Source organism: Nerophis lumbriciformis, linkage group LG07, assembly GCF_033978685.3.
Source record: "Nerophis lumbriciformis linkage group LG07, RoL_Nlum_v2.1, whole genome shotgun sequence".
NCBI lineage: Eukaryota > Metazoa > Chordata > Actinopteri > Syngnathiformes > Syngnathidae > Nerophis > Nerophis lumbriciformis.
In genome coordinates this window covers 17,757,501-17,772,134 of record NC_084554.2, presented here as the reverse complement: position 1 = coordinate 17,772,134, position 14,634 = coordinate 17,757,501, and the positions used below count along the sequence as shown (strand labels likewise).

The following is a 14,634-nucleotide window of genomic DNA, read 5'->3' as shown; positions in this document are numbered from 1 at the left end:
GTGAACGCCGCCTCGCTTCCGAACGGGGCAATCAGAGGATGTGATAAATGCGGGGAATCGCTTGCTCGATATGCACAAATGGAGAATGGCGCGATGGCCCGTGGGCGCGGGTGGGGGGGAAGGAGAGAATCGAGTATCAGAGCTCGCGGATGTGTCGTTTTGTAAGCCACATGCAAGATAGAAAGAGTCGGGTTTGTTAAAGGTCACTGCTGGCTAGTTCCTCTTCCTTCTCTCGGCGGGTTTCTCTTATTGGCTGTTGGGGGTAAGCCTGACCTTTTCTCCTATCTCTCGCTGTCTCACACTTTCATCAGTTGTTGCGTACATTCAGCTTCTTACGCACACACACACACACACACACACACACACACACACACACACACACACACACACGTACATGCCCAACAAGAGAAGCTATACACCAGGAATGTAAACAACCAGACACAAACTTTTACCTAATCGTGATGTGTCTCTTTGCAGGGGGAGCGAGGCAGAGATGGAGAGCCGGGGACTGACGGCGTACCCGTAAGTGTTCGCTCCCTCTGTCTCCACCAGGTGGCAGTGGAGCTTTTTCTCTCCTGGGTGCAATTCTAATGTGTGTTTGTGTGAATCCTAATGAGTAACACTTGTCTGCACAAGGGCACTGGGATGAGCTATATCCTCCGGAAGAACAACATATTGGCTTTAATTTGAGACTTGCAGCCTTTTAAAGCGGCTGCACAAAGTTGGTCCGAGCAGCAACTGATCATGCCCTTTTTATTCAAACTGTTTCAAATAGGGAGGGAAAAATAGATATAAAAACCTTTCCAGCATTTCACCATCGCAGATAACAGTCAGTGATGATTGAGAGGTGGGTTTTTTTGTAGTGAACCCCAAACTGCTCTTCCGTTGTCAATGGAGAAAACTCCCCTTCTGGGACTATACATACAATATAATAGGGTTGTGGGAAAACATCGATTCGAATTCGAATCACAATTCTCACATTGTGCGATTCAGAATCAATTCTCATTTTTAAAAAATCTATTTATATCTATTTATATTTTTTTTATTTTTTTTTTATATATTTTTTTAATTATCATTATTTTTTAATTTGTATTAATCAACCCAACAAAACAATACATAGCAATACCATAACAATGCAATCCCATTCCAAAACCAAACCCGACCCAGCAACACTCAGAACTGCAATAAACAGAGCAATTGAGAGGAGACACAAACACGACACAGAACAAACCAAAAGTATTAAAACAAAAATGAATATTATCAACAACAGTGTCAATATTACAAACCCCGTTTCCATATGAGTTGGGAAATTGTGTTAGATGTAAATATAAACGGAATACAATGATTTGCAAATCTTTTTCAACCCATATTCAATTGAATGCACTACAAAGACAAGATATTTGATGTTCAAACTCATAAACTTTATTTTATTTTTTTTGCAAATAATTAACTTAGAATTTCATGGCTGCAACACGTGCCAAAGTAGTTGGGAAAGGGCATGTTCACTACTGTGTTACATCACCTTTTCTTTTAACACTCAAAGGATTGGGAACTGAGGAAACTAATTGTTGAAGCTTTGAAAGTGGAATTCTTTCCCATTTATTTGTTTTATGTAGAGATTCAGTCGTTCAACAGTCCGGGGTCTCCGCTGTCGTATTTTACGCTTCATAATGCGCCACACATTTTCGATGGAAGACAGGTCTGGACAGGAAAGTACCCGCACTCTTTTTTTACGAAGCCACGCTGTTGTAACACGTGCTGAATGTGGCTTGGCATTGTCTTGCTGAAATAAGCAGGGGCGTCCATGAAAAAGACGGTGCTTAGATGGCAGCATATGTTGTTCCAAAACCTGTATGTACCTTTCAGCATTAATGGTGCCTTCACAGATGTGTAAGTTACCCATGCCTTTGGCACTAATGCACCCCCATACCATCACAGATGCTGGCTTTTGAACTTTGCGTCGATAACAGTTCGCTTTCCCTTTGGTCCGGATGACACAATGTCGAATATTTCCAAAAACAATTTGAAATGTGGACTCGTCAGACCACAGAACACTTTTCCACTTTGCATGAGTCCATCTTAGATGATCTCGGGCCCAGAGAAGCCGGCGGCGTATCTGAATGTTGTTGATAAATGGCTTTCGCTTTGCATAGTAGAACTTTAACTTGCACTTACAGATGTAGCGACAAACTGTATTTACTGACAGTGGTTTTCTGAAGTGTTCCTGAGCCCATGTGGTGATATCCTTTAGAGATTGATGTCGGTTTTTGATACAGTGCCGTCTGAGGGATCGAAGGTCACGGTCATTCAATGTTGGTTTCCGGCCATGCCGCTCACGTGGAGTGATTTCTCCAGATTCTCTGAACCTTTTGATGATTTTATGGACCGTAGATGTTGAAATCCCTAAATTTCTTGCAATTGCACTTTGAGAAACGTTGTTCTTAAACTGTTTGACTATTTGCTCACGCAGTTGTGGACAAAGTGGTGACCCTTTGACCCCCTTTGATGAGCATTCCTCAACTTTATCAGTATTTATTGCCACCTTTCCCAACTTCTTTGTCACGTGTTGCTGGCATCAAATCCTAAAGTTAATGATTATTTGCAAAAAAAAATGTTTATCAGTTTGAACATCAAATATGTTGTCTTTGTAGCATATTCAACTGAATATGGGTTGAAAATGATTTGCAAATCATTGTATTCCGTTTATATTTACATCTAACACAATTTCCCAACTCATATTGAAACGAGGTTTGGAGTTACAATTTCAACATAGCAGTGATAAAAATCCCTCATTGACATTATCATTAGACATTTATAAAAAATAAAATAAAAAAAAATAACAATAGTGTTACAGTGGCTTACACTTGCATCGCATCTCATAAACTTGACAACACACTGTGTCCAATATTTTCACAAAGATAAAATAAGTCATATTTTTGGTTCATTTAATAGTTAAAACAAATTCACATTATTGCAATCAGTTGATAAAACATTGTCCTTTAAGCTTTTTACAAAAATCTACTCTTCTGCTTGCATGTCAGCAGACTGGGGTAGATCCTGCTGAAATCCTATGTATTGAATGAATAGAGAATCCTTTTGAATCGGGAAAAAATCGTTTTTGAATCGAGAATCGTGTTGAATTGAAAAAAAATAATCGATTTTGAATCGAATCGTGACCCCAAGAATCGATATTAAATCGAATCGTGGTACACCCAAAGATTCACAGCCCTACTTATATAGTAGGGCTGATTTACAGCCCTACTATATAAGTACCGTATTTTTCGAGCTATTTAGGCCACACCAACTACATTTTAAACAAAACAGTTTTTTTTTAACATATGTTAGCCCAGGGGTGTCAATGGCCCCTGAGATGATATTTGATTAGTATTAGAACCGGCCCGCAGGCCACAGCTGCCTGCTGCTGTTTTGCACGCACCAATACTCCATCAGTTTTGGCGCTATCAAGTCATAAAAATGGGGGTCCCACAGTAAATTTTGGGATTTCCACTTTTTTGTAACCGTTTTGATAACAAATGATAAATGTATGGATTATCCTGTCACATCTCACATTCTGTATTGTGTTTTGGAAAAAGGTTGTCATAAACGTTACTTAATTCATTAAAAAAAATAATACAAAAGAAAACACATTTTTATGCATATTGTGCATAAATGTATTCAGTTATAAACATTCATTCATTTTCTTCTTTCCTTCATGGATTAATACCTCTGCCGGTATTTTTTTTCTATATTTTTATTGTAATATTTTCAGAATGTAATCGTTCTATTTTTGGCCAAAGTAAGACAAAGAAAACGATCTGAAGTTGTCTTTATTTTTTAGTTTTAATGCCATAATTTGAATAGTCCGGCCTGCGTGTGCACAGATTTTCCTCCATGCGGCCCCTGAGCTAAAATGAGTTTGACACCCCTGTATTAGCCGCACCAGACCATAAGTTGCAGAATGAAAGTGTGGAAGTCGCTTCCTAGCAGTTCCACTAGAGCCAAGCGTGCAGTTTTTAACGAAGGTTTTAATACTCAAATTGTTTCAACAAAGTTCCTCTCCCGCAGAACGTGACCTTTCAGTCACGTCCGTATCCTCTCTCTCTTTCTCTGCTCCCGGCCGCTTACTGTTAAAGACAACAGATGATTAGACAACTCGTACCACCTGGGAAATTGAATCCCCTGCCAGCTGTGTCTCGCCGTCAGCACTGCCACGTCCCCGTCTGATGGTGCTCTGTCTTCAGCACCATGGACAGAGGCGGTGACTTTTACTCCTGCAAGCGCGCTGGTCACACTCTCCCTCCACAGAAAGATTTTGTAAATGTTTGTCTACATTCCTTAATTGTTTCCAAACGGTGCCTGTAACACGGCAGCAAAATGGCTGATCAAACAAAACAGAAGTCATCGTCAGGGAACCTCTCCTACAGACATCACAAATGGGACAGTTTAGTCAGTGTGAATTGTTTTTGTTGTATTGTAAAATATACAAACGTTGCTTGGAGTGATGAATGAAGAATCCTTTCGAGCAGAAACGCTATGAACTAGTCCCAAAAATGGCGCCATAGCACAAACAATAAAACACCTTTTTTTCACGACCAGAATTGGACTCGGAACACAGGCGCAGGATATCAGAAGCAGGTCTTTATTATGACAAGGGAAAGGGGTCCAAAACGGGAGAAACAAAACAGGCTTTCAAACAGATCTAACCTGACCACTAAATTTACAAAATGATCAACAAACTCAAAACGCTCCAGCTCCAACGGAGGCGATACTATGAAGCTAACCTTACCTGAAAAAGTTACAAACCAAAACTCTCCCGAGGATCCAAAAGGTAGCACAAAAACGTGGCTATGGCTGTGGACAAGACTGTGGCATACGATGACACACGAGGGTTGGGCAAGCGATCTAAAACAAGTAGAGTTGGCTTTTCAAAATAAAAAGGAAATGACAAGACAACCTGAAACCAGACAAGACTTCACCCAGGTGTTCAGCGTCTCTGTCTGTGTTTAATAAAACCTCTTTGTTGAATACAAAACATTACGGCTGAAAAATCCATAAATTAGCCACACCGTCTTATAAGCCGCAGGGTTCAAAGCATTGGAAAAACGTAGCAGTATATAGTCCAGAAAATACGATATATAAAATGAATATTTTTTAAACAGTGTATCATCACAAACTAGCCCTTCTTTTGAAAAAACTAAAATCTAACAGTTAAGGTTTAAACTCTGACGTTTGGTGGTTGGTTTGGACCCCACATGCAGAGACAAAGACAGCGGAGGAAAAAAAAAGAGTCTCCTATTGTATGCGCACACAGAGCGGCAACATCTATTGTCCAAGACAAAAAAAGACGGAACAAAAGGCAACGGTGCGTAAAAATTCTGACGAGACACGGCTCAAGCTCAGCTGGGACGGAGCAACGAGGCAAAGCAGGAAGATAAATCATTCTTAACCAGATGATGTCGGCGCAATTGTCAACGAGACAATGAAAACTACGGAAAGTCCTCAACTAATGGGGGGGGGGTTTGATATATTTCATGCAAACCAATTGATTGAAGGTCAATAAACAAAACACCCGTATATTAGCTTTGTGTTATAGATGATAAAGCAGATTACCGTATTTTTCCGAGTATAAGTCGCACCGGAGTATAAGTCGCACCTGCCGAAAATGCATAATAAAAAAGGAAAAAAACATATACAACTCGTACTGGAGCCCGGCCAAACTATGAAAAAAACTGTGACTTATAGTCCGAAAAATACGGTAGTGTTTTATTTAGGGGTGCGCCAAAGGATCAGCCAATTTCTGTGAAAAAATATGTGATCGGCCGATTAAACAAAAAGTAAGAACTCTCAGTGAGTGTGCATAGCAAGGGAGTTGTGCAGAGCACGGCAGAAGGTTCCAGAATGGATGGAGGGGGTACAGTGGAATCTTGAGAAACAAGCTGGCGTCTCCCTGCTTTAATAAGTGCACAAACTATTTATTACCAAACTATTTATGGCAATGGATGGCGGGAAACAACACATCTAAGGAAGTGGAGCAACAACACTATTAAAAAAAAAAGACATGAACACAGAAAAAGCTAGAAACAGCATCTGGCGTGGAAGCCAGTGGCAAGTAAAAAATTATGTCCTTTTGCCTATTTGCAAAAATGTAACTCAATTAAGGAAAAAAGTACACTATATTGCCAAAAATATTTGGCCACCTGCCTTGAGTCACATATGAACTTGAAGTGCCATCCCATTCCTAACCCATAGGGTTCAATATGATGTCGGTCCACCTATTGCAGCTATTAAGGCTTCAGCTGGGAAGGCTGTCCACAAGGTTGCAGAGTGTGTTGATAGGAATTTTCGACCATTCTTCCAAAAGCGCATTGATGTTGGTCGAGAATGCCTGGCTCTCTTCTCCGTTCTAATTCATCCCAAAGGTGTTCTATCGGGTTCAGGCCAGTCAAGGCCATGTCTTTATGGGACGGCGTGGCGCAATGGAAGAATGGCCGTGCGCGACCCGAGGGTCCCTGGTTCAATCCCCACCTAGTACCAACCTCGTCATGTCCGTTGTGTCCTGAGCAAGACACTTCACCCTTGCTCCTGATGGGTGCTGGTTAGCGCCTTGAATGGCAGCTCCCTCCATCAGTGTGTGAATGTGTGTGTGAATGGGTAAATGTGGAAGTAGTGTCAAAGCGCTTTGAGTACCTTGAAGGTAGAAAAGCGCTATACAAGTACAACCCATTTATCATTTATTTATTTACCTTGCTTTGTGCACTGGTGCACAGTCATGTTTGAAGAGGAAGGGGCCCGCTCCAAACTGTTCCCACAAGGTTGGTAGCACGGAATTGATCAACATGCTTTAGAATCCTGGAGCATTCAAAGTTCCTTTCACTGAAACAAAGGGGCCAAGCCCAACTCCTGAAAAACAACCCTACACCATAATTCCTCCTCCACCAAATTTCACACTCTATGCGGTCCGAAATGTAGTGTTCTCCTGGCAACCTCCAAACCCAGACTCGTCCATCAGATTGCCAGATGGAAAAGCGTGATTCATCACTCCAGAGAAGGCGTCTCCACTGCTCTAGGGTCCAGTGGCGACGTGCTTTACACCACTGCATCCGACGCTTTGCATTGGACTTGGTGATGTATGGCTTAGATGCAGCTGCTCGGCTATGGAAACCCATTCCATGAAGCTCTCTGCGTACTGTATGTGGGCTAAATGGAAGGTCACATGAAGCAACTGACTGTGCAGAAAGTCTTTGCCCTATGCACTTCAGCATCCGCTGACCCCTCTCTGTATGTTTACGTGACCTACCACTTCGTGGCTGAGTTGCTGTTGTTCCCAAACTCTTCCATTTTCTTATAATAAGGCTGACAGTTGACTTTGGAATATTTAGGAGCGAGGAAATTTCACGACTGGATCTGTTGCACAGGTGGCATCCTATGACAGTTCCACGCTGGAAATCACTGAGCTCCTGAGAGCGGCCCATTCTTTCACAAATGTTTGTAGAAACAGTCTCCATGCCTAAGTTCTTGATTTTATACACCTGTGGCCAGGCCAAATAATTAAGACACCTGATTCTGATTATTTGGATGGTTGGGCAAAGACTTTTGGCAATATAGTGTAGGTCAAAGAAGGGCAAAGACAGTCAAAAGTAGATTAAAAGAAAGTAAGAAGTAGGTAAAAGAAAGTAAAAAGAAGGTACTGTAAAAAGTAGGTAAAAGAAAGTAAGAAGTGGGTAAAATATAAGGTAAGGTAAAAAAGAAAGTAAAAGAAGGTAAAAAGTACCGTATTTTTCGGACTATAAGTCAGTTTTTTTCATAGTTTGGCCGGGCTCCAGTGCGACTTATATGTTTTTTTCCTTCTTTATTATGCATTTTCGGCATATGCGACTTATACTCCGGTGCGATTTATACTCCGAAAAATACGGTAGTTAGAAAAAAGTAAAATAAGGTAAAAAGATTAAATAGAAGGTAAAAGAAGATAACAATTTTTAAAAATGTAAAACGAATTAAAAAGTACGTAAAAAGATAGATATAGGCAGATAAAGGTAAAAATAAAGTAAAATATGAGATTAAATAATACTTTTTTCCAAAGAGACTCCAGAATTTCAGTGCCCCTCCCGAAAATCTCCCAGGGCAACCACCCGGACAACAATATTGAGGGCGTGCCGTGATGGCACTGCCTTTAGCGTCCTCTACAACCTGCCGTTGCGTCTGCTTTTTATCCATACAAACAGCGTGCTGGCCCAGTCACATGTTGTCTGCGGCTTCTACAGACACACGTAAGTGACTGCAAGACATACTTGATCAACAGCCATACAGGTCACACTGAGGGTGGCCGTATAAACAACTTTAACACTGTTGCAAATATGCGCCACACTGTGAACCCACACCAAATAAGAATGACAAACACAATTCGGGAGAACATCCGCACTGTAACACAACATAAACACAACAGAACATATACCCAGAATCCCTTGCAACCCTAACTCTTACGGGCTACAATATACACCCCCGCTACCACCAAACCCCGCCCCCCCAAACACCACCCACCTCAACACCGCCCCCCCACACCTCAACCCCGCCCCATCTCCCGAATTCGGAGGTCTCAGGGTTGGCAAGTATGGATTAAATAGAAGGTAAAAGAGTAGGTATAAGAAGATAGGTAATAAACATTGAAAGAGAAAAATAAAATAAAATAAAAAGCAGGTAAAAGAAAGTAAAAAATAAGGTAACAACTAAAAGAAGGTTAAGAAGATAAGAATAAGTACAAGTAAGTAAACGAGTAAAATAAAACAATTTAAAAAGAGAGAAGTAAGCAAAATAAGGTAAAAAAAGTAGGCAAAAGAAGGTAGAAATAAGGAAACAAGTAAAATAAGGCAAAAAGAAAGGATCTAAAAGGTACAGTAGCTGAAAAGGGTAAAATAATGTAAAAAGTACAGAAGGTAAACAATGCCATGCAAACAGCAAAGGACAGGAAACAGGAAGTGATCAAATGAAACACAATGGGATGCAGACCATAACCTAATTGTTTCTTTCATGTGAACTGAAGTGAAGTGAATTATATTTTATATAGCGCCTTTCTCTAGTGACTCAAAGCGCTTTTACCCAGTGAAACCCAATATATAAGTTACATTTAAACCAGTGTGGGTGGCACTGGGAGCAGGTGGGTAAAGTGTCTTGCCCAAGGACACAACGGCAGTGACTAGGTTGGCGGAAGCGGGGATCGAACCTGGAACCCTTAAGTTGCTGGCACGTCCACTCTACCAACCGAGCTATACCGTCCATGAAAATATGTGCATGAAAAAAGATCACAATCATCTTTATGATCAATAATTGTTTGCGACATAAATGACACACTTTTTAAGTGATCTGAATTTCGTAAATTGCGAGCCAAGATTTCTATTTCATTATTTTCCTAACGACACTGAATAAGTTCCATTTAAGAAAAAGTCCAAGTATTGATTACCGTGGTATTGATCGTGCCTTCCCGCGAGAGGGATTAGATGATGGATCCAATCACAGGCCTGTGAGTGTCTTTTTCTCCTGTTGTGAGTCTCAGTGACTGGATTGTGTAATCTTGCTTTTGACACTTGAGAAATATCCAGCGATTCTATTGGTTCAATGTTGACTCTGTGAAGCCACAATGTTTGAGTGCCGCTAACTCCCAAAACGCCAATGCGTTGGCACTGAATCACGACTGTGTCGCTGCAGAAATGAGAATTTGTCTTCCAAATCACTTCCTTATTCCTACAGGGAAGATGAGTAGGACTCTGTACAAGACTTGTCTTCTAATCAGTCATCTATTGTCTAATCTACGAGTGTCGAAGAAAAGTGTCGAAGAAAAGTAGACGATTCGATGTAGAAGTGAGAAGGCCCTTTTACAAGTGACAGAACTTGAATCCTAAACCGTGGGTGCCTTGTGCACGGATTGGGTGGGGGTGTGGGGTAAGAGATTGGTACCCATTGCTACAGCTCATCAGTCTAACAGATTCCAGAAAAAAGTCTGGTGATCCTACTCCAGATGCTTGGCAGCCTCCTTCCGGCCTGGGGGTAAGGGGTCAAAGAAAGGGTGTGCAGGGTGGGTGGAATCATTGGTGATGCAGATATAGGGATGCCTTCCTCTCTTAAGCCGTGCAGCTGCTGTGCCACACCGGTGTGCTGGTGCCGAGGGTGCTCTCCACCACACATACAGTATGTAGAGGCTCGTAAGGATGGAGCTCCCCAGTCCAGAACGTTGCAGCTTCCTGAGGAAGTAAAGAGGGTAGTGCTCCTTCTTAAGCTGACGGGAATAGTGTGGCTCCAGGTGAAGTCCCCCCAAATACCTGAAGCTGAAGACCCCTTACACACCGGCTCCTTTGATGCGCAAGGGGGGAAAATAAGTGTCTGACCATCTTGAAGTCCACCACCATCTCCTTGTTTTTTTTTTAAATGCCTACTGAAATGCGATTTTCTTATTTAAACGGGGATAGCAGGTCCATTCTATGTGTCATACTTGATCATTTTGCGATATTGCCATATTTTTGCTGAAAGGATTTAGTAGAGAACATCGACGATAAAGTTCGCAACTTTTGGTCGCTGAAAAAAAAGCCTTGCCTGTACCGGAAGTAGTAGACGAGTAGCGTGACGTCACAGGTTGTTGAGCTCCTCACATCTGCACATTGTTTACAATCATGGCCACCAGCAGCGAGAGCGATTCGGACCAAGAAAGCGACGATTTCCCCATTAATTTGAGCGAGGATGAAAGATTTGTGGATGAGGAAAGTGAGAGTGAAGGACTAGAGGGCAGTGGGAGCGATTCAGATAGGGAAGATGCTGTGAGAGGCGGGTGGGACCTGATATTCAGCTGGGAATGACTAAAACAGTAAATAAACACAAGACATATATATACTCTATTAGCCACAACACAACCAGGCTTATATTTAATATGTCACAAATTAATCCCGCATAACAAACACCTCCCCCTCCTGTCCATATAACCCGCCAATACAACTCAAACACCTGCACAACACACTCAATCCCACAGCCCAAAGTACCGTTCCCCTCCCCAAAGTTCATACAGCACATATATTTCCCCAAAGTCCCCAAAGTTACGTACGTGGCATGCACATAGCGGAACGCACGTACGTGCAAGCGATCAAATGTTTGGAAGCCGCTGCTGCATGCGTACTCACGGTACCGCGTCTGCGCATCCAACTCAAAGTCCTCCTGGTAAGAGTCTCTGTTGTCCCAGTTCTCCACAGGCCAATGGTAAAGCTTGACTGTCACCTTTCGGGAATGTAAACAATGAAACACCGGCTGTGTTTGTGTTGCTGCAGTCGGCCGCAATACACCGCTTCCCTCCTATAGCTTTCTTCTTTGCTGTCTCCATTGTTCATTGAACAAATTGCAAAAGATTCACCAACACAGATGTCCAGAATACTGTGGAATTTTGCGATGAAAACAGACGACTTAATAGCTGGCCACCATGCTGTCCCAAAATGTCCTCTACAATCCGTGACGTCACGCGCTGACGTCATCATACCGAGACGTTTTCAGCAGGATATATTCCGCGCGAAATTTAAAATTGCACTTTAGTAAGCTAACCCGGCTGTATTGGCATGTGTTGCAATGTTAAGATTTCATCATTGATATATAAACTATCAGACTGCGTGGTCGGTAGTAGTGGGTTTCAGTAGGCCTTTAAATCGATGCAGATGTGGTTGCTTTTGCACCAATCCACCAGAAGTTCTACGTACTCTCTGTACTCGGACTCATTGTTGCCTGTATCCCACTAGTGCTGTATTGTCCTCAAGGACCAGGAACAAGTTGAGGGGACCAACACTTTCCAAACAGTCATGTGGGATCATGATAGTACGCCTCCACTTACATAATAGATTTTAGACATTGTTACGCAGTCCCAGATTTAAACAAAAGTCCAAAACTTAGGGAGGGTGGAGGAAGAACGAACCAGCGGTACTCACACCAGTCCAGGCATGAGTCCCCGTAGCCAGCGGGGTAGAGGAGGCGAACAAGCGCAGAGTGTACACTCCAGCGGAAGCAGAGGACTATGCCCAGGTTCTGGCGCGAAGGACGTCCATTAAACGGCCAGCTTTGTGCCCAACAAGGAAGAAAAAGACAAGCAATAGGCCATGCAATCCCTCAGCCGAAGAGGTTTTCACTCTCGCCCATGGCTCTGCTGCTGTCGGCATGGGATGCGCCTGGAGGATAGCCACATCCAAGAAGACGAGTGCAAGGATAGCCGGATGGCCGTTTCTACAGCAGGCGAAGAGGGCGTGTGACGGACAGTCATCCCAGCAACAGACGAAAAGGACGAGGCGGTGGCATCATGGGAGAACCCGTCGCAGGTGAAGTAGGCGATGACACCGCCAGGAGCGAGACGGATCGCAACCTCGCCGGAGGAAGATGTGCATCCCCAGTCGCACAGCTAGTCGTAGTCTTCCGCCCTGAAAGAAAGAGCCGGAGCAGCCCGAGTAGAAGCCAGAGATGCGCGGGAGCGAAGGGAGACCACGTGCACACCACCTTCATACTTTTCTAAGCGTTATCTCTCGAATTAAGTCGTGTTTCTCACCTCCTTTACTCAACTGCCGGCACTCCCGTTGTATCGAAAAAACACCTCGACAACTGTTCTCACGCGACTTGACTATACTTACATGGAATGATCCAACTGATGTTCTCGTCGGCAACTCCACAGCACCATGCTCCAACTCGCAACTTTCATTGGCTCTATGGTGGATTATTTTGCTGTTGTACTCAATAAAACAGAAGTACAGAGACTGAGCATCAACGCGTGAGATGGTTTGTGTGGGTACTACGTTCTTCGCAGTGGCGAGCCGTGCCTTTCTCACCTAAGCCTTGAGTGATGTCCTACTTAGTCCGACTTCACCTCTGAAATTACCGTGATTTAAGTCACCACATGGACACGGCTGGAGATACTATACAGAAACACACTTGCACGCTACTGGCCAATGAATCCCCTCAACAGTGTACAAAAGGGTCTATTTTGCATCGCATTTAACATTTAATAAACCCATTTCAGCAATTAAAACATATCGTACGTGGTACTGTCAATATTAAAAGAATTGTATAAAAAAATGAAACATGAAAAAAAATAAAGAAATCAAATATTTGAACTCACAATTTGTAGCACCCATCCGACGCCGTATAAGCCAGTGGTACCGTCGTAGTCCTTTGATTCGTGTGAAAGTGGCGGGCAAACCAAAATGTGATTGCCTGCCATTGCGGGAGCGTGCACCGCTCGCTAAACCTGCATTGCTTGGCTTCGTCTGTCCACAGCAGATGACTAGGTGCAAGACAAACACTTAATCTTTGTGGTTATTGTACTGGTGAGTTTTCTGTGTCTTTCTATGGCTCGTATGGTTCCGGTGCCAATTCCTGTTTTCGCACCTTGTGATTTGATACTCACTTGGGACTCCAAAGTGTGTATCCAATCACAGCGTTAGGCCAGCTAGAAGGCCTTACTGACAACAACTTGTGATCTGATTGGCTATCGCAATTGTCTATCAACTGTATGTGTCCGTTCACTTACAGTGCACAGACTGCATTGTTGATTCTGAAGGCCTCGGGCATATTTCGTACAGCATGGCAACAAAAGCTAGCTGAATTCTGATTGGATACAAACTAATACTGAAAACAACAGCATTGGAAGGAGCATCATATAACATGAAAGAATATTAATACTTTTAGATATTTAGGGACAGTAAATTAAAAAGTACTTTTATATTTAATTATGATCCTGATTTCTGGTTATGTTAGGCCAGCAGAGAAGGCCTTGCTGGCCATGACGGCCCACCACTGGTTCTTAGGAATGACACGCAAGCAAACAGGCTAGTTTGTTACACAAAATGTTTGGCGAACGATAACCGAGATTGTGCAGGAAAACGGTCACTTTTGTTTTTTTAACATTCAACTTCGTAATTCCTGCCGATGTAAAGGGAGGACTGGCAGCCAGGCAGTTTGCTAGAACATGGAAGACTGTACATAAATCAGAGAGTCACGACAGTGTGACGTGTTTTGCTGTATAGATGTCTCCTTGTTAGGGGTGTAACGGTACGTGTATTTGTATTGAACCGTTTCGGTACGGGGGTTTCGGTTCGGTTCGGAGGTGTACTCAACGAGTACACATGCTAGCAGCGACCGGGCAAGGACAACATGTAAAAGCCAGAGCTGGAAGACCCTCCTGCCTCGTTAAGATCTCTCGTTTGGGAACACTTCGGCTGCACGATACAACAATGGAGGACGGAGGTTTGCCGACATTGTTCAGCAGCTGCTTCTGACAACACGTCAAACATGTGTTGCACCTTTCCTGCTTCCGGCTCCCAGACCGTAGTCGAGGAGCGCAGGGGAGACACTCCACCAGGGCCGATGTATTCTCAGGGGCAACACCCTTCACTCTACCCGGCAGTGGGTCTCCACAGCTCTGGATTGCAGGGTAAATGAAGAGTCCGGCGATTAGTTGCAAATCGTGGCTTTATTGAGGTCTTGCACACAGCCAATCCAACAAATCACTAGCCACTCACGCTAACGCTCCCTCACCTCGCTCGCCCACACACTCACCTCACATATTAAAGGGCAACACACACATACGCTACTGTCATAACACATGTTAACCCATTTGAAGCGTCACCA

General features: G+C 43.1%; 1 protein-coding gene across 1 annotated transcript in view; it reads left to right on the top strand.

Moving 5' to 3' along the window:
• Nucleotides 1–14,634, top strand: part of LOC133609791 (uncharacterized) — a 205,355-nt gene that overhangs the window by 150,333 nt on the left and 40,388 nt on the right. The window contains exon 12 of the mRNA XM_061965742.2: nucleotides 478–522. Within this exon, the coding sequence (XP_061821726.1) occupies nucleotides 478–522 (45 nt within the window). The remainder of the gene's footprint in view (nucleotides 1–477; nucleotides 523–14,634) is intronic.